This window comes from Agelaius phoeniceus, chromosome 4 (genome assembly GCF_051311805.1).
Source record: "Agelaius phoeniceus isolate bAgePho1 chromosome 4, bAgePho1.hap1, whole genome shotgun sequence".
In the NCBI taxonomy this organism is placed as follows: domain Eukaryota; kingdom Metazoa; phylum Chordata; class Aves; order Passeriformes; family Icteridae; genus Agelaius; species Agelaius phoeniceus.
In genome coordinates this window covers 15177018-15201968 of record NC_135268.1, presented here as the reverse complement: position 1 = coordinate 15201968, position 24951 = coordinate 15177018, and the positions used below count along the sequence as shown (strand labels likewise).

Here is a 24951-nt window from a genome sequence, read left to right as displayed (position 1 = left end):
GGTTTTATTAGACTAATCGAAGAGAAATGTCATCTCTCTTTTTATCCCAAGCTTTGGTTATTTTTATTTCCATTTTATTTGAAATTGCTTGCATTAGTCCCCTCCTCTTTTCCTACACTATTACTACTAAATAAGAAAACTGCTGGTTTAGGACACACTGAAATCGGAACATTATTCATGTCCCTGTGGATCTTGGGAAAAAGCCAATGCAAGTTTTGAACTTTATCATGATAAACCCCTGGCACCCACTAATCACAAGATTGTATCTTCCCATAAGATAAGGGGCGGATTTTTGGCATGGGAATGAACACATACACCTAGCTGTTTCCAAAGGCTTGCAACCTGGCAGCCTTTCAGTAAGGTTTCACTCACATAGCTGTTACTGTATACTCTCCAGCTATGGCTGGGAAGTTGATAATCCTTAAGATATGAGGAGAGTTTTGATTTCTGACACAGCATTCCTGAGATAAATGCAGGATCAGAGAGATGCTTTGAAATTCCCAGAGATACTCCACTGCTAAACTGCTACATGGGAACAACTTTTAACAAAGTGCCTTTAAAAAAAGAAAAAATAAAAAAAAATCACAGAATTTTTGTTTGCCATCAAACAATATATTAAATGTAAACCAGACACAGAAAAGAAGAGAGCATCCCAAAGTCTGTTTTCCCAAAAAATAAATTTCACAATGTAACTTAGCATTTTTACCTATCACAGAGATGAGATCTATTATTTCCAACTCCATCCCAGTTTTTTATAAAAAGTGTTTTTTTAACCCTGGCACAATTCCTTCCTGCTGTGGTACCTAGGTGTCATTTCAGAGCATAAACTTGTACTTTAAGCAGTCTCACTACATAAAGTCCCCTTCAAATGGCCATGAAACTTGCCTGTCCATTTAACTTTTAATGTTTCACACACAGTTATTTTCTCTTTTTAACTTTAGCTAATAATATGTTTACAAAATACTTTATATAACTTCATGATTTTTTTCCTCATGTGTTTAGCCCCACCTACAAAAGAAAAAAATCTTTGGGAAGTAATGCCCACAAGTTATCACTGTGGAGCAGCCCAGACAGCTACACAAACCCTACAAAACTCTGCTCTTGTGTTCAGAAGCACAGTGCTGTCTACTGCTTCAACCCACACACCCTCTTCATTGCCCTGCATGTATTCCTTCATCAGACCACCTTGTTTTGAGTAGCAAGGCAGTAATTTGGCATCAAGGTTAAGTGAAAGAATGTTAAGAGTTGTTACAAATGGCTGGCACTTTGGAGGTCGAAACAGAAGTGTCCATTGGGCAATGGAAAAGTAAAAGGGCAGAACAGCAAGTAATTCAACTTTTTAATAACTTGCTTTATGAAACACACCACAACTTAAAGAGGTTTTTGGTTATTTTTTGACTGACGTTGTAACTATACAGGAAGAAGAACACAGAACTGCAAGTGACAGAAGGGCTGCTATCAATGCCCAGTATTTCATTAGTGTACATGTTATCAAATTAAATTGTACAGCTTCCTCTGATAAGGCTTTGTAGGTGTAATCTACCTATGTCAGCCATCAGGGCGGCAAGTGCCCAATTACTTCCTGTCTAGTTAACCTCCTGTACACCAATTCAAATCAGGACAAGCACTACAAACCTTTGGTGTCCACAATAGCTAAAAAATAATTCATAAATGCAATAGTCACTCCTGTACCAGATCTCCAAACAAATGTTACTTGGGTGGCTGAAACCATGCAGCAATTAACACTAGGATTTTCAAAAGAAAAAAGCATTATCACAGACTAAAGCATTTTGTTATTTGACATCAACTGCCCACTTGTAACAAAGAGCAACAAGAGGCCTTGAAGGGGAAGTGCCAAAAGAACTTGGGCAGCAGTGGGGAGAGAGGTGTGGCAAGTTCTAACTCAGTGTCCCCTTTCTATCAATTTCCCCCTCTGCCTCCATCCTCCTCCTGCTCCCAGAAAAAGTCCTCCTGTTCAGCATCACAAGGAGAACACAGTATTTACTCTGAGACAAGAGCCCAAATGCTGGCACACCCCATCTGTGTCTCATCTGGCCAGACACCAGTGTCTCTTCCCCCAGCAGTGATAGGGCAGTCAGAGTGAGTGGAGCAGACAGGCAGTGACACTCCTCTCATGGGGCAGCTGGTATTGTGAACAAGGCAGCCACAGACTGCAAAGACATCAGAGCCAGAGGAAGCTCAGGAATCAGCAGAGGATCAGATATTGGTATGGTAACAAGGGATCCCCTTGCACCAGACTGACTGCAGGATTTCTGGAAATAACCAAGGCTTTCCTTGAGGGAGGAATGCAAGTGTTACAGGATTCTTTCTTTTCTTTTTTTTGTTTTCTTTGCAGTTGTTGGGAATCCTGAAAATGTAAAAGGCATTAAGTCTAGTAAAAGACAGTTTGGTTTACTATGCTTGGGAAAAGATAAAGAGCTAATCAGACTGAGACACAAGGAACAGCAAAATTATTATCAGGAAAGAATGACTTCATTCTAAAAGGAAAAAAGCAGGGATTCTCCTTTTTGAATCCACTACAGCATTTGTGTACTAAGAAATGCAGAAATTCATTACAATGAAACAAAAAGCTGTTACTACAAAGCAAATCTAGCAGCTTAGGGATAATATCTACCCAATAATGAAAAGAGTTTAAGTAGCTACACCTTTGGCACCAGAAGGCAGAACACACATCTATTTTCCTAAATGAATATGGGAATATTCTCTAGGTAGAAGGACACCTAGATGATTACTCCATTGGTTTTGAACCATTTGTAACTATTAGTAAGCCAGTATTCTTTTGCAGGCCCACAATAACAGAGACTAGATACAACATTGTGATGAATACACCTGCTGATCTACCTATCATTATTTTAAGCTATTTAATGTCTGTTTTGTTTCTTGAGTTCTTTAAAGCCAACTAAATATGCACAGCAGCGCTCATCTGCCAGTGCTACACTTAGTAGTTCTGGTAAAGCATTGGTTTTCCTGTTCTTTACCTTTAGTAAAATCAAACTTTTAACTATTTCAGATGTTACATTACCTGTCAAAGGAATGGAACTGCACAGGCTGCTCAGCACCTCCATCACCAAGAACTCCAAGGAAGGTTGGTGGCAGAAGAGCAGCATCCACTGCACTGCCATCAGCTGGCATGCTCACCAGGCTTCTCAAGATGTCCTTCACATTGACATTTTTTGCAGCTGGCACAGAAGCCACAGATTTACTCTCTTCAGTTCCTGTCTCACTTCCGCCCTCCTGAGATTTATTGACTTCTAATGAGAGCGTGCACAGGACTTCACTGACGGCATCTGGGCCTGCACTAACACTCAGAGGTCCTGCTTCAGCAGCACCACTCAAACTGTTTGTTTGTGCTGGAGTTGATTCCTCCCCAAGACCAGAATCCCTTCTTTGCATAGATGCTGTATTTTCTGAATCTTCAGTAGAGGCTGAAGCACCAAGAGCAGCAAATGGTTTCTCCACAACTGTTCATACCAAAAGAAGAGAAAACACATTTTAAGGTCATGATTAATGGAGACGCATTCACAACATTGGTCCTAAAGAAGATTTCTAAAGCATTTTAAGCCAAGTTATTTCTTTTGGCAAAATAATTAACAGTTCACCTGCAGCAGGAGTTTCATTATTTTCATTTTCTGATTCCTTGAGTGACTGGCTTTGGTTTGGTGGTCGTCTTTCATTCTGGGGTTCCAGTATATCTCTGTATTTCGAAACCATGAGCACAGAAATAAAATATACAACAGCCAAAGCCAAAAACTGCGCCTGTTTACTATCCTCCTGTAAAAAACAGACACACACAGATTTTTGCATTACAATTTCAGCAGCATGTTTATTTTTTTGTGAAGTATGCCCAGCACTACCATAAACATACCAAGAGGAAGCTGATATGTCAGCCATGGAAGAACAATATTCTCTAGTCACAGTTTGTCTCACCTATAAAGCTAAGGAATACAGCACTTGAATACAAGTGGCACCAATCCTTTCGTTTTTCATTTATTTGACAACTTTGGCTAAGGTTGTGTGTTTTGATTTCATGTTTCAAATTAGTGTAGGGTCTAGGGTCCACCTTATTCACGGGTGTTTCTTCTGTTATATTTCCTCAAAAATGCCAAGATATTAACAGCATTTGCAAGACAAGCATACTCTACATAACTGGAACATATTAATGAAGGAAAAGGAGCAAATTCCAGAACAAGCACCAAGGTTTTATTTCATTATCAGACAGTCCAGATGGATGTAATCTACTACATATAATTTAAACAAGAATTGACCAACATGCATTTGCATTACAGCTGGAACCTTATGAAGAGATCTTAGGAAAAACCTTGAAAACACATCTTAATATGAACTATGCCAGGTTCCTCCCCAGGGTACTCAGTCACTCCTAGTGAAACAGAGGGAAACCTGGACATTAATATTTAGTCTAAGCCTGTACCTTATGGCTACCAAAGGAAATAAAGCTTCATACCCTTTTGGGTCACAGGAGAATGGAGTATTTGGATCCTCACCTACTAATCAGTAAAAAATGAGTGTTTGGAGTTTTCTGCCCCTCATTCACATCAGGGCTCAGGTAACATTCAATTTTGTCGTCTGAGCAGTTGAAGAAAATAAGTTACACTATAAAGCTCATTCTATCATGATTGTAGTGCCCATCAAAGCTCCTTATCCCTTGAAGAACTCTTTAGTAAGTTTTTCTGGGAGATATTTATGAGAAACTTTTTATTAAGAACAGGTAACATAGGTGAATCCTATCTGTTGCACTTAAAAAACAACCTATCTTCCCCTTGGCTTGACCCAAAATCTTAACTTTTACAGAACAATCACAGTGTGAGATTGAGGAAAGTCACCTACAATGGTAAGGATTATAAAGAATTTTCTTGCAAGATGAATATTAAGACAGTTTCTAACTGTACTTAATAAAGTGGTGATCCAGTGAATTAGAACTGACCCTTCCTTATTTTTTCAGCTATGTTTGAAGAACTGCTTGAAATAAAGCTCATGTAACACTCTAAGTACTGCTACTGGTGGGTAAGTGGATTCCATCAGAGTTCCTGCTGTAGAACTCGTACATTCAAATTATGCCACTCCTGATTATAAGTGCTGAATACAATGTAAGAAACTGCATGCAAATATTTAGATGCAAGTGTAAACAGCTCAGACAAAAACTATTCCCAACCAGATCTTTCCAAGTCTAATTTTCCCACACAGCTCAACACTCTAGCTAAGAAGCAGAGCTATTGCACCATTTTATACTTATTAGGAAACAGAGAGTTTGATGGATTAAATATGCAAAAAAAAGCAGAGGTTGTGGGTGGGTATTGTTTTGATAGTTTGTTTTAAAGAAAAAGGTTCACAAAATGTGCTTGAAGGAATTCTTAGGATTACTTTAATTGCTACCAGTATGGAAGAGTCACTTCCTGTTACTCTCTTGCACACTGATACTGACGTAGGGGTTGAAAGAAGCTTGCTTCAATCAATAATTACTGTAAAGATAAAACTCAAAATCCTTCACTTTTCTGGACAGAAAAAAAAGTCACTGTATAAATCATTACACTGGCTAAACAGTCCAATTATTGTAAACTAAGTTGTGGTGTCCAGGCTTGTGGCCACCAATGACTCACAGCCATTATAGCTGCTGTATTTGCTTACAGAGGTGGTTTTTTTAAGCAATCAATCTCAATTTCCTCAATATCAGCTACAAAGTTGCTGACACAGGGCAAAGATATTTTTAGTCAATTCAAGACTAAAAAATATATGCATGCTTACAGCACAGGCACACAAATTGGTTCCTCTGAGAGGAAGTAAAGGAATTAGAAATGACCTCTAATTTCTAATTAGTTAGAAGAATGTGACTTCTTCAAAACATACAAACATGTTTACGATACATAAATACCTTGTCTATGAACATATTTGTACTAAACACAACATAATTAATATACAACTGGCAGAATTCCACATAATCAATTCTTAGGAACACAAAGAGCCAGATCAGGAGACAGTTGGGTATCACCTCTCCCTCTTTCCAATCCCAAACACTACAACAGCTGCAGAGTATTGCAAGTTCCTAATTACTGCGAGCAGTATTCCCTTTTTGTACATCCAATTTAGCCAAACTCTGTAACAGAGAGGAAGCATTTAGCAAAAAGAGACAAGCAGAAATGCAGCTACAAAGAAAAGGACATTATTGACTTACTATATCTCTGAACACTACTGCTCGGAGGCGATTAATATCCATATCCTGCAGAAGTCTGTCATGGTCCCGTATTGGAGAAATGCCACCAGTCACAATGTCCACTGGACTCTATTTAAAAAAAAAAACACAATTGTTTAAGATCCTGTGTTTAAAAGCATTTTACCAAGAATCACGAAGTGTTATAATCACCCACTGTGCATTGTACTGTCACAACTAGAGCAGAAAGCTCAGATACGCATTTCATCTTTAAAGGAGAAAAAATCTGGTCATTTCTTGTGATAGAAAGACATTTAATTTCCAGCATTTGTACCACCCCACTTCAGGTCTGTTAAAATATCAGTGGCCCAGGTACAAATTTAAAAACTTATCCCTCTGTACAGACTAATCATTATTGACGTCTATGTTTCTGCATGTGGTCTTAAACTTGCCTTTGCTGCAGACTTTACTGATCCTATAAAGCCTTGCACTGCTTTTGGGTTCCTCCCAGTGTTACCAATAGGCTTCATCTGGGCATGCTGCTGACACTCCAAGCAATTTCTTACTGCTACTGCACATACTTGAAGGGAAAAGAAACATTAAGAGTTATTCTGAGAAACAGTACTATTCTATAGTCCCTTACAGAAATGTATAACACAATTCTGTTTACCACTTACAACTAAAAAGTTGATGCACATCAGTAAAATATTTTGCTTCTGTAAGTTTTAGACAGTTGCAAACCAATGCTCAAAATTCTTTAATAATTTATAACTAATAATGAATGCTAAACTAATAGAACATATATGCTGTATCTAATGGATACTTCAAAGTGAGTATCCCTCACTGCAATTTTACCATGCATACAACCACAGGGTGGGTAGGGTGAAGACAGCTAAATTTCACAAATTTGCAAGGGAGAAGACAAGTGATACACCAGTGAAACAAATAGCAACGTTTGCTTCACAATACTCTTGGACTAAATGTTCTGAAGTTACGCAACTGTTGGGGTTTTTTAGCTGCACATTTTTGCCCTGTTTCATCTTCTAATATTTATTTTCAAAGGAAAAAAGAACTACCCCACCTCTATACCTGTTTGCATCCCATAAATCTTGCTCTACCTGCACAAAGTTTTAATTGCCTAGAAAGGGAGAGGAAGGCTAGTTACTGTTGAGGTTCTGAGCTGCTCTGGCACTCATGCAAATCAAACTTTTCATTACAAGAAGTCTTACAGCATGCAACTAAGCATGAATTCTCTACTCCTGTATTAAGTAGAATGAATTCTCTACTCCTCTATTACCTAGATCCTGCTATGATATGTTATCATTTTCAAAAGATTTGTTACTTTCTTAGGTAACCGATCATTTTTGCTCAATCCAATTTGAAGCAAGCGTACTGTAAATAATCGGATAAAATTATTGCCCAATTTGAACCCTTCAGAAATTTACACTTCTAGTTTTCACCATACCTTCATATACTGACCTTCAAGTGTTCAACCCCTTATCTAAGTATTGCCAAGTTTCACTTTTTTATATAGTAAAAGATTACTTTTCTTAAAGCTGCTATATTCTCAGCCTTGATGATTTGGGGAACTTTGGCAAAAGAAATATCCTCATGGATAAAACGAAAACAGCCTAGCAAACTTAATTTATATTATTTAAACTTTTAGAGAGGAATATGCATATATGCATTGCAGAATACAGTAAAACTGTAGAAGATCTTAATGTTTGATTACACCTAATCTTGATTTAACAAAACAATGGACAGGAGCAAAAATAAAGCTAACAGCTGCTAACTGCTTAGTAACTGCGAGGTCCTATGCTTATTAAGGGCTTTATTTGCTTACCCAGACGAAGACATTGTCGCAGAATTCCTCCAGATGACATATTTTTCTCAGACTCAATTTCAGTGAAACCAAGTGAGCTTGCAAAAATTAGCACATCCACAAGGTTGATTAATCTCTGGAGAAATGTTAAAGATGCTTCTACTGAAAGTCCTTGAGTTGGCTCAATATTCTCCAATTCATGCTACACAGAGAAAAATTGAAAGCAACATTTACTTCTTCACAAAGATAAGAAGTATCTTCTCCTGCACACTAAATGAAGAAAAATGTGTCCTGGAAGTCCACTATCAGTCACATTCAAAAGTAATAATTACTCATATTCTAGAAACAATCATTAGTATTGAGATTTAATCCCATTCCGGACCACTGTGGGGCAACAAAGGCAGGAAAATTTTTAATGTCTTCAGGCAAAGAAGGCAAGCACCTAATTTATCTTAAGGAAAAGTGTGGAGGTAGCAAAGGGAGGAAAGAGATGCCTGTGGAAACACCCCACCTGCATTTCCATTTCCCAAAAGGACAGATACAATAATTAATACACTCTATAAAGAAAGGCATCCTCCCACAAGTGAGGAATTTTTAAATAAAAATGGAATTTCTTACAGTAGCAGACGTGGCAGCAGAAAGCAATGGCAAGATACCACCACAGGCCATGATCATGTTGTCCATCACTTGAGAGATGAGGTGGATCGTGTTGTGCACAAACACCACATTGTCACTGCTATTCACAAAGTCCATCACAGTTTTTGTAGAATGGCTGTCCAAAAATTTAAAAAAAAAAAAAGGGCATTCAGAATAGATCCTTATTTTGGGGTATTTTAAAAAATTTCTGTTTTCACAAAACTAAAACCAGACACTTAGCAGTGGGGAAGCAAAGTGGGGAAGCAAATAACACATGACTTAAGGGTCAACTGGTGCATCACAATCTAAACCTAAAACAACATTTCTGTTCATAAACTGCTCAATATGACAGGTTGCTAAAAGCACCAAGATGATTGCTAATCCTTATAAGTCAATCCATTATAGGCTGGTCTATGACTGCTTGCTAGCAAGAGTCACTATATCAGGAAACAGAATAAAGTCTCCCGGAACAGTGGACTACATTTGAACTTACATCTTTGGAAAACTAAACCAAATTCTAAGGATTTCTCAGAGAAATTAAAATTAATCAACAAAGCACAAAAACTTAAGCAAAAACTTTCCAAAACAGAGGATAAAATAGAAATATATTTTAGCTATATCTGATGATGACCAGATACGTTAACTTAAACATATCCTAAAAATTATAGTCAGATAAAAATTCACTTCAGTTTAAATTGTTCGAATCACTTACCTACATCATTTCTTCACACTGACATTCCTTTTTATCTGGTCAGAACACCGATATGGTTCAATTTAAATTTTACACTCATGACTACAAGCTAAAAATGGACCTCCCCCCTCTTATTTCAGTTATTAAACCTTAAAATTACATTGCAGAATTACTACTGTTTTCAAATATCTTGATGATTACAGTCCAGATCACTGTTAGAAGTTAATCTTCAAATTAACATCTTTGGGTTCACAGAACCCTATCAAAGCAGCAGTGTGTGTAAATGCAGAAGCAAGACATACTATTTTGGATGTATTACCTTTCTTATCCACATTTAGATAAGAAGACACAGGCCCTTAAATACATTAGGAAAATTAAAATCTTAGTTGAATAAAAATCAACAGCAAGACTGCCACTGACTTATATGTAGCCAGGATTTCAGTCCAAACCTGTGTGTTGGCCTTGAACCAATATATAGTTATGTCTGTAAAGAGTATTAAAAGAAAATCTGAGAACGATTTGGTGTAGGTCACAAAATAAGTCAGGCTATTGAATAATGAGTAAAACACCAGATGTCCATGAGTCTAAGTCAGTGAACCCCTTATAACTGAAGCCAGTCTGGATCACTCCACACAAAGCACAGGATGTACCTTCTCCACATCTGAATATCTGTTTCTATGGAGAAGAGCAGGTCTGTGAGCAGGCGCTGGTGCATCAGGGACCACTTGAACTCGGGAATACGGAACACAGCTGACCTCGTGTCCCTCCTCTGCCCGTCCAACGGAGCAGCCAGCTCCTGTCCTGAGGAAACCTGCTGCCTTGAGGGCTGAATGCACCATTTGCAGACAAAAAAGAAAACAAAACACAAAACCCACACTCTGGTTATTAGTTCCCATGGCACACACTGAAATGCATCTAATAGACTAAGGATTTTGGATATCCAACAAGTCCAGACTGTGTACATAGTTCCAAATAAAGCTAAAACTATTACACAAATGCTATTTAATGGATATATCAAAACTACAAACTAGGCTACAGCTGTACTACCACACCTGCCAGTCTAGGTATTCACAAGCAGCCACCCAACCTTACCAGGGGGGGAGAATATGTTGTTGTAGACAGTGGTTTCCCTCCCTTAAGGAAGAATGGTGCAGATTGAAGAGCATCCATTAGGAAGTATCGCTGCAGAAGGGAAGTACTCAGAGACATAACTATTTAACCATTAAAAGCTGGATTAGAAACTAAAGACTAGAGCTGGAGCACTGCAGCACACAACAGAAGCCCAGTCTTAATTTATATTTGTACAAAATGGTAGGATGACATGATGTAGTGACAAACCTATCAATTTTTATAGTTTAAAACAGCTGAGATTAAGTGTTCATCTAGCCAAATACCCAGTTTATATCAGCATTCATATGTGGATGTACAAAAATCTTGGAGAATTCTCAGTACACAAATTTTAAGAATAATGGTTATTTTAACCCAGGGTTAAAAGATTTTATAGATAACTCACAAAAATCACACACATTACATCCCCAGAATGGTTAAGTATGCTTTCTCAAAAAATTCATTAAATTGACCTTCCTTTTATTTTTAAGCTAGACAGATGAAGGACAGGTAGAATTTACCTCAGGCATGGATCTGGGGGGCAGAGGTGCTTCTAGATGTGTGTTAGCTTTCAACTCCAGTCTTTCTGTATCTGATGCAACACTGGAAACATCAAGCTTGGCAATTCTTTTATCAGAGGCTCCAGAGGGCTCTGCCACGGGTGCATTTGTGGTTTCCACAGTTGTTTTGGTTTCACTGGTAACTATATTTCCTTCCTTCAGCTTCTTTTTTCCTGCTGAATCCGGCTGAGTTACTACTTCTGGAACTGCAGAACTCACTGTCTCTGGCAAAGTCAGTTCTTGTTTCTTCTCATCCACACCTTCAGTACCCTCAGATTTTAAAAGCCCAGTTCCAGGTTGCTTCTCTGTTGTTTCTTCCTGCTTTGTTACTTTGCTTGCATTAGAGTCGCATTCCTTGTTCCTTTCTGCAAGCTCTTCTGAAGGCAAAGGCAAACTACTTTCATCTTTCAAATCAACAAAGTCATCTTCATCTTCCACCTCTACTGCTGATTTTTCCAGTCCTTCTGGACTTGTGGGAGTTCCTCCTTCCACAGGAGTTTGCATGGCTAAAGAAGCAGCAGTGACAGCAACTGTTTCTTCCACAAGCTCATCAGCTTTGCTAGAATCTTCAATTGCTTCAGCTATTCCAGTACTGATTTCTGAGACAGTGAGCTTTACTGTTTCTGGTTCTGGAGAAAATTCCACACAAGGCACTGCTTTTAAATCCTCTGTAGTACCCATATCCTCCCCCTCTAATTCCTCCTTATGATTAGACACTGAATGAGTTTGTTGGCCACAATCTGATGAGTTTTCTTTCTCTTTTTTTTCAGTTCTGCACTCTGTATCACCATCAGTAATGGAGGAAGGAGCAGCAGCATTTTCTTTTAACTCCAAAGACTGTTGTTTTCCCTTGGTTCCAGCTTCTTTGCTAATCCCAGAGATTGTTCTAATTGGTGTTGAAGAATGCACTCCACTCCCTTCACCTCCTTTCTCTTGGTACTCCTTGTACATTTGGGAAAGATTCTCTTTGTGCATTTCGAAAGTTACCTAAAAGAACAGAGTTTAAAGGACATTAAAAACTATATATTAATGACCGTTTTCTTGAAAAAAAAAAAAGAAAATCAAAATCAATGCTCAAATCACAAATTTATATTGGATCCTGTCCTTTTCATTAAAAAACCCTGCACATTAGCTATCACTTCAACTGACAGCAAGTTTTTATTACATGTACCCGTTTCTCCTGGCTAAAAGGAAGAAAGAAAAGCAAAGCCAATGTCAAAAAAACCCTAAATAGCCTGATCCAAAGGATATCCTAAGCATAAGATCCACAGAATTACTAGATTTGAAATCAATCTCTTTCTGAAGGGGGAGGCTGTGACAAGTAGCAGAGCTTTCATATCCTTTTAGCACCTTTAGTATGCTCAAAAATCCACAAAGATATATAAACTTTTGAAAATTTTACACTAAAAAGTACAATGTCACAAAGAGCACCTAACAAAGCCAGAATCCTGTGGATCCCCAAATGATATCTAAAATTCCCCAGAGGACATTTCCTTTGGCTATTCACCCTATCTCAGCCTGAGAACAGCTACACAAATGGATTAAAGTGAAAAGACTTCTCTACTCCTTAGCTGAAAATATTATTGTTGTTTCTATCTGGAATTTTAAAAAAAATCCAGATAGAAGAATTCTTTATATACACACTAATAAAACTCATTTGCCCAAATAAATAGCTGTGTTTTAAAACATAAAATACCACCAGCCTAACTTAAGTTTTTATTATATTGTTGTTCAATTTAGTCTATCCATACCTTTTCATTTAGATTTAGATTTATATTCCATAACACAAGTGTTTATTTATCTTTAAGCTCAGGTCTCAAAATTTTCCCAACATAAGCTCCACCTGAGGGTTGTTTTCTTTGAATCATTTTCGGTATCATAAACATTTTCCATAGGCAAAGTAGAGCAGTGCATTCCACTAAATATACAAACACACATTTTCTTATTCTCTTACATACTCAGCTCATTCATTTGGATCTCATCTAAAAATTCAAGAAATGATTAGTCAGTGGGAATATTTTCCCTTAAGACGACACAGAGGAGTGAAAAAATAATTTTTCAGATTAAAAATATACTAGAAATTACAGCTAACAAATCAGAGATAAGCAAAGACAGAGCAAAGACAAAAATTATTTTTGGCAGGTTCTGATGTCAATATTTAGCTTTTTAACATACTATTTTCTCCATCAATCAAGTATATTCAAGCACTACAGGAGCAATGCACTATTTTAACATGACCTGAACCACATTATTCATTCAAGTTGATTTAATTGAAATTTTAGTGTCTAGAAACAGAAGTGGGATATCTCACTCTGCTTGTTAAAAAAGAGTCTGCACATACTAGCTTTCATTCATTCAGTTCTGTACAAAAAATAAAGTGTGTATGATTACAACTGATTGAAAGTTCATCCAAACATAACGGATCCATAATTTATTTAATTCTAGGGTTTTGCTAAAAAGACCATGTGGGGGGGCATTATTACTTTGGAAATACTTTCTGAATTGTACCACAATCAGAATGTCGAAGGCAACACAAAATAGATCATGCTAATAAGCTGCCCCTTGCACTTTTCACTTATTTTCCAAAATATGATTAGGCAAAGCTGCTACTTCAGGTCTAATCACTACTTTTCTGAAGAAGGAACCTTAACAACTTGAACTTATCTTCAGCTAACTTTCCCTCTTCTCTCTCTCCCTGTTGCTTCCCGCATTTCCAAAGCTACTAAAAAGCTTTGTTCCAGCAAGTACTACAGAGACATTTAACAAATGAAAATGGCATTGCTTGATTTTAGCAAAACTTACATGCACTTCCCAGAAAGCACACTGCCCCACAATATTTAACAGTGTGAACATCTGTATTTCCATGCATCATTCCAGTGTAAATCTCATTAAACTCATATGTAGGAGTAAAAGCTACAAAGTTTATAGCTTCTCACTTTCTATGAACACAGACTGCAGGGCTGCCAACTACTTTTGGAGAAATGGGCAGTCAGCTGTATCTCAGTTGGTACAACCTGAGACCTACCCTTTCACTGCAATACTTTTCATCTAATGTGCTACCAAGCCCTATCCCCTCAACAAAAACCTATTGCAGATTCCAGTTTTTCCTTAGCAGCCAAATTGATCATCTGGTTCACAGCCTTAAATCAATTTTGCTTGAAAATAAGTCAAAATCTGTTCTCCATGAGTCAGGATTTTAAGCTTGCTTTTTACTCTTCTCCCTCCCCTCAGAATCCTGAACTCCACCATCTCATGGTCACTGCAGCCAAGGCTGTCTCTGACCTCCACGTTTCCAACCATGCTGGAATTTATGGTATAGGGAATATGGTATGGTCAACATCACAAACACAATGTATGGTACAGGGATGCAATACCATTTCACAACCAATTGCATCTGAAATCTGGAACAATGCTTTGGAAGACAATACAGAGCAATACTGAAAATGAAACTGTGTGCCACAGGATTTTTAATTGTTACCAAAAAGAAATAGAAACAAAGACCAGCAAGAAGGTCAATACTGACAATTTGTCTTCACAGATGGGTAATGTAAACTTATGAACAAATAAATCCAAGCAAAATCTGATAAGAATCTACACTGATTTCAGAACAATGCAAGAAACTCTAATGAGAAACACTAGTGAAGAAAATTAGGCAGTAGGGAGCTAAAGAAAAACATCACTCCCCAAAAAAATCCAAAAGCTACTCAAAGAGGATGGCAATTTCTACTTTGACCATAACCATCAACAAGAATTCATGTTACAATGTATTGTTACATGCACCTTCTATTGCATGATGTGGCATTTATGAAGGACACAAGTACACAAAGCCAAACTATTCATACAAAACAAAACACCTAAGTTTAACAAAATCAGTACCAACAAAAATGCAAAATTAAGTAGAAATTATGATTACTAAAAGCAAGTGCACAGAGTACATAAAGGTATTAAAGATTAAACATTAGGATCTGCAGGCACACAACAATTTATAAAACAACTTCTACCTTGAAGAACCTTAAATGTACATAAGCATTTTTTATTTTCCTTAAGGCATTTGCAACTGTAAAGCTGATAATACAAAATTAATTACCAGAAATTGTTCTAAATTAGTGAGCTAAAAGGCCAATCATTAATCTTCACCATCATTTGATGGTTAATCCATAGCTGTCTGCAATGCTTGGAATGCATCTCTACGCAACACCAGTTGAAGACACTTGTGAGCTAATAACTGCAGCATTTGCCTTTGCCATTAATTTTAGCTTAATTTGACATCCAACATTTACTAATTACCAAGGAGAAAAATTAGCATACAGCAATGAGAAAGGGTAAGATGATTGACATTTGCATTAAAGAACTTTGAGAAAATATTGTAACTATACATTAAGATTTTTTGCCTTTTCTTTCCATTTTCAGGTGGGTAATTTCATAGAGTAGAGAGAGGAAAGGAATATCTTGCCAGACAGGTCAGACAATTCCTCATAGAGTCTGCTCAGTGCAAACCAGCTCCTGTGCTGGTTTAAATAAACTCTTCATAATAAATGAATAAACTCTTCATAATTCCAAAAAGCATCACAACTTTTTGAATCCTAAATAGGATTTTATTGACCTGCTTTTTCCATTTCTCCTCTACTAACACTAACTGTTTCATAAGTGTAATCCAATCTCCAAACACAAACAGGCCTGTTTAGACAGGAGACACCATAATCAGAGATATCAAAACTAATTTTCAACTCAGCACAGGAAAAGATACAAAGGTACTGTGTGCACCACACACTGAGTTACAGTCTGTAACCCACTGACTTAAGGAGTCTCTGGGCTATTTCTGAGTGGTTCACAGATGAAAGCTAAGCAAGTTAAAATATACTTTGCAGGATAACAGCTTTCTAAAGGAGGAGTCTAAACTTCCACCAGAAACACATTCAGAGATGTACAAGGTGCGGGGAAACCACTGTTCCAAGATGGTTTCATGTTCCTGTATCTTGCATTTTCGCCTAAGTAGCAAGAGTTCCACCTTTTTTTTTCCTCATCTTGAGAAAAAAAAATAATTTCTAGAATTAGAAAGCAAGTACTATTCAATGTAATTCATAAAAGTCTGCTTTTCTGGGAGAGAATTTTATGTATGTCGACAGCATTTTACCTCAAGTCAAGGTACAGCTTACTGTTACATCATCATACAACAACAAATTCAAACTGCATATTGAACATGTATTAGCTCATTTTCACTAAGGAAACTATCACTTTTAATAAGTTTAAATTGCAAGACATGAGCACACATTATCATCTCAAGGTATGTATTTTCTCACTATCTCAATCCCTGCCACCATTCCTACAAGTTTAAGGGACTGTCAAACCCTATCTGTTTGATATTTGATATTTAGCTATTAACAAAAATATTCTGTAACTAAATTCAGCATTGATCACTCCATTGTTGCAATGCCCAGCAACAGGTTTTATGCACTTCTCACTTCTGCCATCGTTTTCCAGTATCTCCATATATTGTTGGCAGCCCTAAAGCAAAGATTCCACATCCATCATTTCAAAGAATGGCCAGGAGACCTAATTCAGGCCCCACAATGTGAACAGAGGTAGCTGCAATTATGGAGGAGGATTGCTTCAAACTGCAGCAACAGCAAAGAAATCCACTAACAATTCCTGAGGCTGCAGACACACGTCCCATCTTCCGTGCTTTTTTTATCCCAAGTCATAGAGATGGGATTCCTCTCTCTCCTCAAGTCTTCTTTACTTAGGAAGATTATTTCAGAGCTACTTGCATCTTCATACACCAGATCGCTCTGCTGTTAATGTTTCCGTAATTCTTCGTTTTGAGAGCTCTGACACTTAGCAGCAAATCTCTATCACACTCTTCTTTTAAGGCTTCTCTGCAGCTTTATAAATTCTCAGTTTACCTTGCTCCCTTCTATTCTATCCCCATTTCTTTCAGTTTGGATTACTCAAATGTTAGCATCTTGCTTTATTCATGACATTGCACTCCCTCAAGCCAAGTGAATAATGAGATGGAGGAGCTCCCCATTAACATACACACTGCATGTGTAAGAGCCCATCACTGGCACACATCTCTGCCTGCTGAACAATGAAAATACTTTCTTCTCCCTCCAGCTATTGGTTACAAAAGGCTTCCCACACATCTACTAGAAAAGAAGCTGTAAAAAGGAAACACCTCATAAAGGAGAGGGACTGCATCATCACAACTCATTTCTGCTGGAGGTGCACAGCTCTAAAGAAGGCAGCACATTACTATCTCCAAGCTCCTTCTGCTCTCCATAACTCAGATGACAAGCTGAGAATCATTTCTATAGAATGAAGCAATATTTATTAAAAATAACTATTTACACCATTAGACTGAATATAATATTGAATGATTTCAAGGGTACTCCCAGCTTTGCTTCATTGACATATTGGGCATGGCACAAGTGACAACCAAAAACTGGCAGTGGTACAATGGCCTCTGGGCCAGGAACCTCTGCTTCCCCTCAGGGCAATGCAGATACACTTTTCAGAGGACTGAAGAACACCTGAAGCCTCCAAATTTCCCTGGAGCTGAAGATCTCTGCTGTGGGAGACACCCTCCTGCCCTCATGACAGGGATAAAAATCAGACAAAAGAGTCCTAAGCAAATCCTCGATGCCAACAGGATTTGGATTCCAGATTCCAATGGCCTCTCACCCTCTAAAACTACTGAGCCACATTCACTTCTCTGCAACTTAATTTTTTAATTGCCACCATATTTTAATCCCTCCACCACCTAATCTCTGCAGCTTTTGCCAGTTTTCCCTCATCAAACAGTGATGAAAGCCAGGCAAACATAGCACACATAAATGCTCTGGGCTTTTTTTCTCCTCCCTTAAATTAAATGAGGAGGGCACAAAAGAATATGTAAATTTACTTAACAGTCACAAGGTTTATTACAACTGTACTTTAGACTGAAAACTGACAATTGGATAGAAATACACTGTACTGTAAGGTCCCACTATTAACATTTTAAAATTATACCTCTCATCCAGATCAATGAATAAAATTCTTCCACTTAAACAGAAAGAGAACTGTCGCTTACACATATTAACATCTCTGAGTCTTACTCACTGAAAATTTCTTGAGCTACTAAAAACAGATATAATTCTTCACCTGAATATATTTTCTTTAACAGAAAGGTAACATGAATCAACTTTTAAGTAGTAAAATATATTTAAGGGCCTGAAATAAGCAGATGTTAGTCTTCCCAGTTTAAAACATTCAGATAATTTAGGAGTGTATTGCACTGTGCAAATAATTTTATTTTTTTAAAAAATTGGGGAAGCTGAAAGGTTAAAAAGGGAAGTTGTCCACCATTCTTTACTTGTTTCCTATTATTAACCCCCAAATCACTGGTTCTTTGTAAAAAGTACCAGGACTACACAGATAAAAATCTAAGGCTGAGTTAGCATGGTTGCAATGTTTAAAAGCTAGAAGTTCTTGAATGCTTTCATAAATTCAACACTGGCCAGTCAGAACAAACTGGAGCTGTGATTTAATTTTTCCAACAATATTTTCATTGAACTAGAAGCAACAGATTAAACACCTTTGTATACAATGGTTCAATATCTGGAAAGCATCAAAAAATAATACGGAAATTAACAACGTACATGAGTAATACTAAGAAATTTGGCTTTTAAAAGATTGCACACACCTACACACCTTCTAAATTCTGAATGCAAGGAAGCCAATGCAGTGCAATTATGCTAGAAAAGCCACTGCTGTTTATAAAACGCCGTGCAGCTGTTGGAGGAGAGGGTTACAGTGACAAACAGCTTCCCTGCTACAAAGGTGGCAGGAAATCTATCAAACTGGACAATAAAATTGCAATTGAGTTTCTTTGGCTTTTTATAGCAGCTGCATGTATCTTGATGTGTAGCTCTGCAAAACCTATCCAATTGTGTAACACTGGTCCTTTATGTACTTGTTCTTTATCATAGAATAGTGTTATAAATTAGTGGCACGAACGGCACTAGGGTCATAAAAAGGAAAAATAAGCAGTAACCCAATACAATTAGAGAGAAATAGGAAAAATCCAAACTGGTTATTCTCTTAGCAATGTTAAAGAAATATTTTTGTTCCCATAATTCCCACATTACTTTGAAAGCATGCTAGAAATCAAAAACATCTGAGATGCACTAGCGTCAAACAATTTGCTCACTGAATTATGCCTGCACCAGGTTATGTGTGAATCTCTGTGAATCTCAATAGTGGTAAAACAGGACACAAGACTATTGAAAATAAGTAAAATTAACACGATTAAAAAATCACTATAATTATCTGTTAATGTACAAGGACATTTTTCAAGACCTTTTTTTGTGATTTATCCTAATTTATGTTTATGTAATTAACAGGCATCTCTGAAGAATCATCCAGTTTCATATGGCTAGTAGCATGAATTGTATGTATTACTTACAAAAAAAGTTCAAATGGAAAGTGCATGATAAAGGTCAAATTTTAAAATCTTTATAATGGCACCATCATTCATATCAATATTGTCAAGTTAGTTTCTGGCTGCTTTTGCTGTTTAAATATTTAGGCTTCTGGAACTAGTATTGGTACTGATGTCCAAACAAACTGAATTCCTCTAGGAGTCGTTCAATATTCCACCACCACAGAGAGACACACTTCTGCCCACACTCACACACTTCCAAACTTGCCATCATTCAACTTCTCCTGAAATGGGCTGGAAGAACAGACAGATATTATACATTGACCAGAAAGTCAACAAAGTTAGACTTGGGAAAACTTACAGGGAGTTATTCCTACAACCAAGGACAACTCCCTATCACAGCATAAGAGGAACAAAAAATGAGAAACACAGACTGAAGTAGGTCATCTTCTCATTCATGGTATTTCACAAAAACATGCAGCCCTTAAAATACAAATTAATAAACCAGACCAACATTATCTATATCTATCTATTTTTTGGTCTTTTCTAAAACTGAGGGGTTTTGGCCTTGACATTTGGCCATGGCATCACAATTAAATCTTGGGTTTTTTTCTCTAGGAACTTTACATCATTGATTAGCCACATTAAGTCACTGAAAAGAATGACCAAAAATCCATATAACCTTTCTGACACAGATGTTGTTTAAACGAGATTTCTGACATTACATTATCTTACAAAAGGAGTCTAGGAATAGAGCTACAGATTATAAGATAATGTGCTAGCTAATTTCTAAATTCAAGACATCAAACTCTGACCAAGAATTAAAAAGGTGGTCTGTTATTCCCTTCTCCATCTTTCCCCAGGGACAATTCCCAGCGATTCCCAACAATCACACACATGCTAAATTATGCCAGTTTTATATAAAAGCACATTAGGGATCTTTACTCTGGTTACAGCTTGCCAATTCCCCCATGCCCTCTGCATCGTGGGGCAAAGAGAGGAAACCGGGTTTTGAAGACTGAAAAGCCAACAAAAAAGCATATTAAGAATGGTCCAACACCAAAAATATGATCTCTGTAAGGGTTAAAGTGTGGAGCTGGGCACTTTGCACAGGAATTCCACTTTGCTAAGTGACTGTTTAATGAAGTTATTTCACCCATTTTTATTACATAGATTTCTACAATTGTCTCCCATAGCCCAAGAATGCACTATGGGCCTCTGAATGCAATAAATAGAGCTGCAAAATAACAAGGTTCTTGCTGTCTGCAGAGACTGACCTTTTCTAAGAAAAAAAATTTGTTCAAAATCCAAGACCTCAGAAATGCCAACAATTCCTTAGTATCATAAAGTGATCTTTTGGATTCACAAACATCCTTTTCATATTAATAAGTTGCACACATTTAGAAATAGGTGATTTATAATTTAATTCATTTTAAGTAAATATTCTGATAACCAGAAGAATTCTGAGGCCCACACTGGCCTCAGTCTTGTTTAGAATAAGGCAGTATAAAATACCTTTTGTACTACTGTGCCTCATTCAGAGAGCCACTAATAACTTTTATGATGTAACTCTGGTTGTAACAACAACAAAATTCAGACAGAACAATAACAAAGGGTAATAGTCTCATTCATGCTGTGTAATAGTCTCATTCATGCAGCATGGATTTGCACTATCACCCCATATTCCATGACAGTTTAACAGCAGAAGCATCTGCCTTAACTTGGATTTCTTTGCTTTTTACTCATTTGTTTTACAGCCTTTTGATGTTACCAAAAGGTATTTTTGTTGATGAATAGCTCTGGTGCGCCACCTTGTGTTCCTGCTGTTACTAAAAAGCAAGACCAGCACCAAAATTTTTCGGAAATGCTCCTAAAATTTGATTAATCTCACCTTTGAATGTGTGATTGACAGTGTGTCCACCCACACACGCCAGCCACCCCACTCATATTTTATTGCATGGTACAGCAAAATCCGAAATATGGTGTACACCATCTCAGTTATCTTCTGCTCCTCAGAAGTCTTTGGATTAAAACAACAAAGGGAAAGCATCCACTCCTGCCAGACAGAGCACTGCAACAAACTCCTGCAAAACACACACATGCAACTGAATCACATTATAAAATATATCTTAGAAACATATACAACAGGTAAGTCAAGAATCCAACATGCTTTAAAAAATTGCTACATGCAAAGCTTCTCTGATTTTTCATACTGACACCTTTGCCAGAGCACAGAATTTGCTGAAACAGCAATGAAGCTGTATCTGCCCTCATGAGTTTAATTTACTAGGAGACTTTGTTATTTGTTTTACATACTTGTGCATAGAGCAAGCCATCTTACCTCCTGTTTTCTCTGCTGTTATTAAACAGTTTAATCATATCTGAGAGAAAGGCTCGCCGGACCTCCAGAGTTTCCGGACACTGTGGAGAATTACGGATCAGGATTGCAATAACCTTCAAAATCTCTGAAAAACAGTTCATGAGTTACAAAATATTAGGACTAAGCACAGCATAAAACACAAGGCCTCTTTCAACAGTGTTTGCACAAGGAAAGTGACACCACATAAAAAAGTTTTATACCGAGAAATAGCGCATCTCTATTGGAGAAGAAGGTTTAAGTATAACAAATCCCTTCCTCCAATACTTTTCAAACCTTGTCACCATCAGGGGGATTTGTATACCTCTAAAGAAAATGGAATTCATTGAATTACCATGTTTAAGCAACACAAGTATTAGTGCATGACAATTGACAAGCTATCAGAATCTGTCAGAACAATTTTTACATGAGGTTCACATAAAAAAAGCCTTTTTTATGTGAACCTCATGTAAAAATTGAGCCCATAAAAAAAATCCTTTAGAAAACCAATATATGAGAAAAATTCTCTACCTTATGAGATTTTGCTCTACCTTAACAATACTGAATTTTCAAAGAATGCAACCAACTTCCAATTAAACTTACCAGTTTCCGTTATATAAAAACCATTCTAATAAAAATTTTATCTCTTATTATCACGAAGTTTCCTGTGTTTTTAGGAGGTCAAAATTCAGGGTACATCACACTTTTTGAAGCAGAGGGGCAGTGACTTTTCTTGTTTCTTTAAAATAAGTCAACTTTGTAAATAATTTGGGTGTAATTTGTACACAGTCACTGTGATACTTGTAGTTCATCTTGTACAACTTCTTGAAAGAGAAATTCCTTACCTGATAACAGTAATGATCTAAAAAAGGGACTCTAGAAGTCACTCTTCCTACCAGACCTACATTATTTCAGAATCAGCTTAGTCCCCATATAGGTCTATACTGACCACAGCAGTGACTGTCAACTCCAAAAATCTTAGGAGAAAGCAACAGAAACATGCTAACATCTCTTGCTTCATGTGAATTTACCAGAAGGAAAATGGCATAATACAACCAGATTTCTTTCCTCCATATCTGTTTTGCTTTCTTTTCTCTTCCCCCCTTTCCACCTGAAGTAAACTTACAACTGCAACCTACATTTAATGACAAAGCAGCTACAAAAGTGAAAAATCTGTTATTTCTCCAGAAAAAAGTTAACTCCCAAAGCTATCACAAGTCCATTGTATTATGTACAGAACACATTAATAATGTATATAATTCAGGAAAGGAGATCAGTATTTTCTTTCAGTTCAAAAGACATCTAAAGTTTCATATCAAGATATTTCCAATAAAGTAAGCTAACCAAAACAGTGAGCAGATACATTTCTCCTATTTTCCATCTAGCATTGTCTTACTGAATTTAAGATGAAAGGCGTTTCCATATTTTAGGTAATTTAGTCTGACATCACTAAATAATGCATTCAAAATTTTGCTGGAACCTTAACATGTATTACATCAAAGTATCCTGTACATAAAAGTCTTGAAAAACCATTTCATAATGTGACTGCACAGCCAAAAAAGGTGAGTTATGAACTAGAGACACATAAAATGTCTTTCAAAAAGCTGTAGAGACATACTGTGTACATAACTCTAGCTAAATACAAGTAATCTGTCTTTTAGAGTGAAAAAAAACGTAAAACTGAGATTAGAAGACTGGCAGATGTAATTAATAAGCTTGTACATCAGTGGGATTCTTTTAAAGCAGACTTTTCTTAAAGTAGCACTTAAAAATGTGTATCATACTTACGAGGATTTTGTATCTTCACCGTTGAATCTGGGTCAGGATGTTGTTTATGTATTACTTGAGTGCAAATTTGTTCAGTCAGAATCTAGCAAGAAAGAAGATGCCAAATCAATGTACATGAAGACAGCTTACTGAAAAATAGTTGGATACAGCACAAAAAACATCATTCTAAAAATCATCCCAAAAAATCCCCACTAACTTTCTTGATAATTTAATTCATCCTGTTTCTAAAACTCTATAAGCTGCTTTATTCTTTTATTTCTCTCTTAAGTGCATACTGTTATTTAAAGTACACTGGAAGATGAACGCGTATCTAACCAAAGCAATTACACTAAGGCAAGATCATTGCTATAATAAAATTCCACATCTACATGAGCATCTGGTTGAGACATACAGGTTACTCATTATCTAGAATTGTTCATAATGAGCATAACCAAGTTAAGGAGGGGATAAATCCAAAGTAGTGAGCTTTGGGGGGGAAAAAAGCAGCATTCAGCTGCATCACACTAAGTTTTAGTGTCATCTGGAACATATCAGCAAAAATATGTAAGCAATTTTCTAACAATGTCTTACAAGTAATTAGAAAGATTGAATTCTAACTACAGTGTATGACTACCTCAAACAGGACATTGTATGTGGTCATGGTGAATAAGCTTGTCTGAAGCATCAGCCTTTCAGCCAACAAAGAGAACAATCCATGTCCAAGCATGACTTCAGCTTTTCTCCTAAAATGGTAGAGAAAGATTAAACAACGTGCATTCCATTTGCTTTAGGGGAGAAAAAGTTTAAAACGTGTGCCTCAAGAAATACAAAATTACTGTTAAGATATTTTTCTTGTTTGTTCCTTAAGTCTTTCACTTTTGGTGAAGGAAAAGGGGAAGTGTTCAGATTCTGAAAGGACAAATCATTCCCTGAAGGCAGCCACTTTTCTTCCATAAATGAGGTCCACTCACCCATAGGCCCAAAGAGCTGAAACACAGCCTTGGGGATTTCTGGATAAAGACTGAGGAAAGCACACCTTGGCCCTCACTTCACTCAAAAATGCAACCATGGATAGCAATCTCAATAGTTATCTACTATCACAGTCAATTCAAGACATATTAAACCTAGTTTTCAGTAACATGGGGTTCCATCTCACCAATCTAATTCTTGCTATTGATTTCACTGGAAAAGGGTCACTTTAAAAAGAAGGAGGCCATACTGCAAGTAACTATTCAATCAGCCTGATAAGGAGTGATAATGTCTCAACACTACCTGCCAGCAACAAGCAATTCCACCATATCAAAAATACATTTGTGACAAATAGACTGAAGAAGGTAGTTGAAGAAGAGTAGCTCCTATTCAGTGAAGCCTATTTAGTGATTAACCTCCATTATAGCTTTTTTCTGCTT

General features: G+C 37.0%; 1 protein-coding gene across 6 annotated transcripts in view; it reads right to left on the bottom strand.

Annotated features, from left to right (window-relative positions):
• Positions 1-24951, bottom strand: part of LRBA (LPS responsive beige-like anchor protein) — a 369517-nt gene that overhangs the window by 285733 nt on the left and 58833 nt on the right. For 5 of the 6 annotated variants that reach the window (XM_077176952.1, XM_077176953.1, XM_077176955.1 and 2 more), the window contains exons 19-30: positions 24177-24285; positions 23564-23645; positions 21761-21884; positions 21311-21503; positions 10962-11987; positions 9984-10159; positions 8625-8778; positions 8028-8208; positions 6637-6764; positions 6209-6316; positions 3621-3792; positions 3044-3482 (exon numbers count right to left, since the gene is read on the bottom strand). In XM_077176952.1, coding sequence (XP_077033067.1) covers positions 3044-3482; positions 3621-3792; positions 6209-6316; positions 6637-6764; positions 8028-8208; positions 8625-8778; positions 9984-10159; positions 10962-11987; positions 21311-21503; positions 21761-21884; positions 23564-23645; positions 24177-24285 — 2892 coding nt within the window. Of the gene's footprint in view, positions 1-3043; positions 3483-3620; positions 3793-6208; positions 6317-6636; positions 6765-8027; positions 8209-8624; positions 8779-9983; positions 10160-10425; positions 10516-10961; positions 11988-21310; positions 21504-21760; positions 21885-23563; positions 23646-24176; positions 24286-24951 lie in introns of all 6 variants that reach the window. The other variant, XM_054633381.2, reaches the window with a different exon arrangement.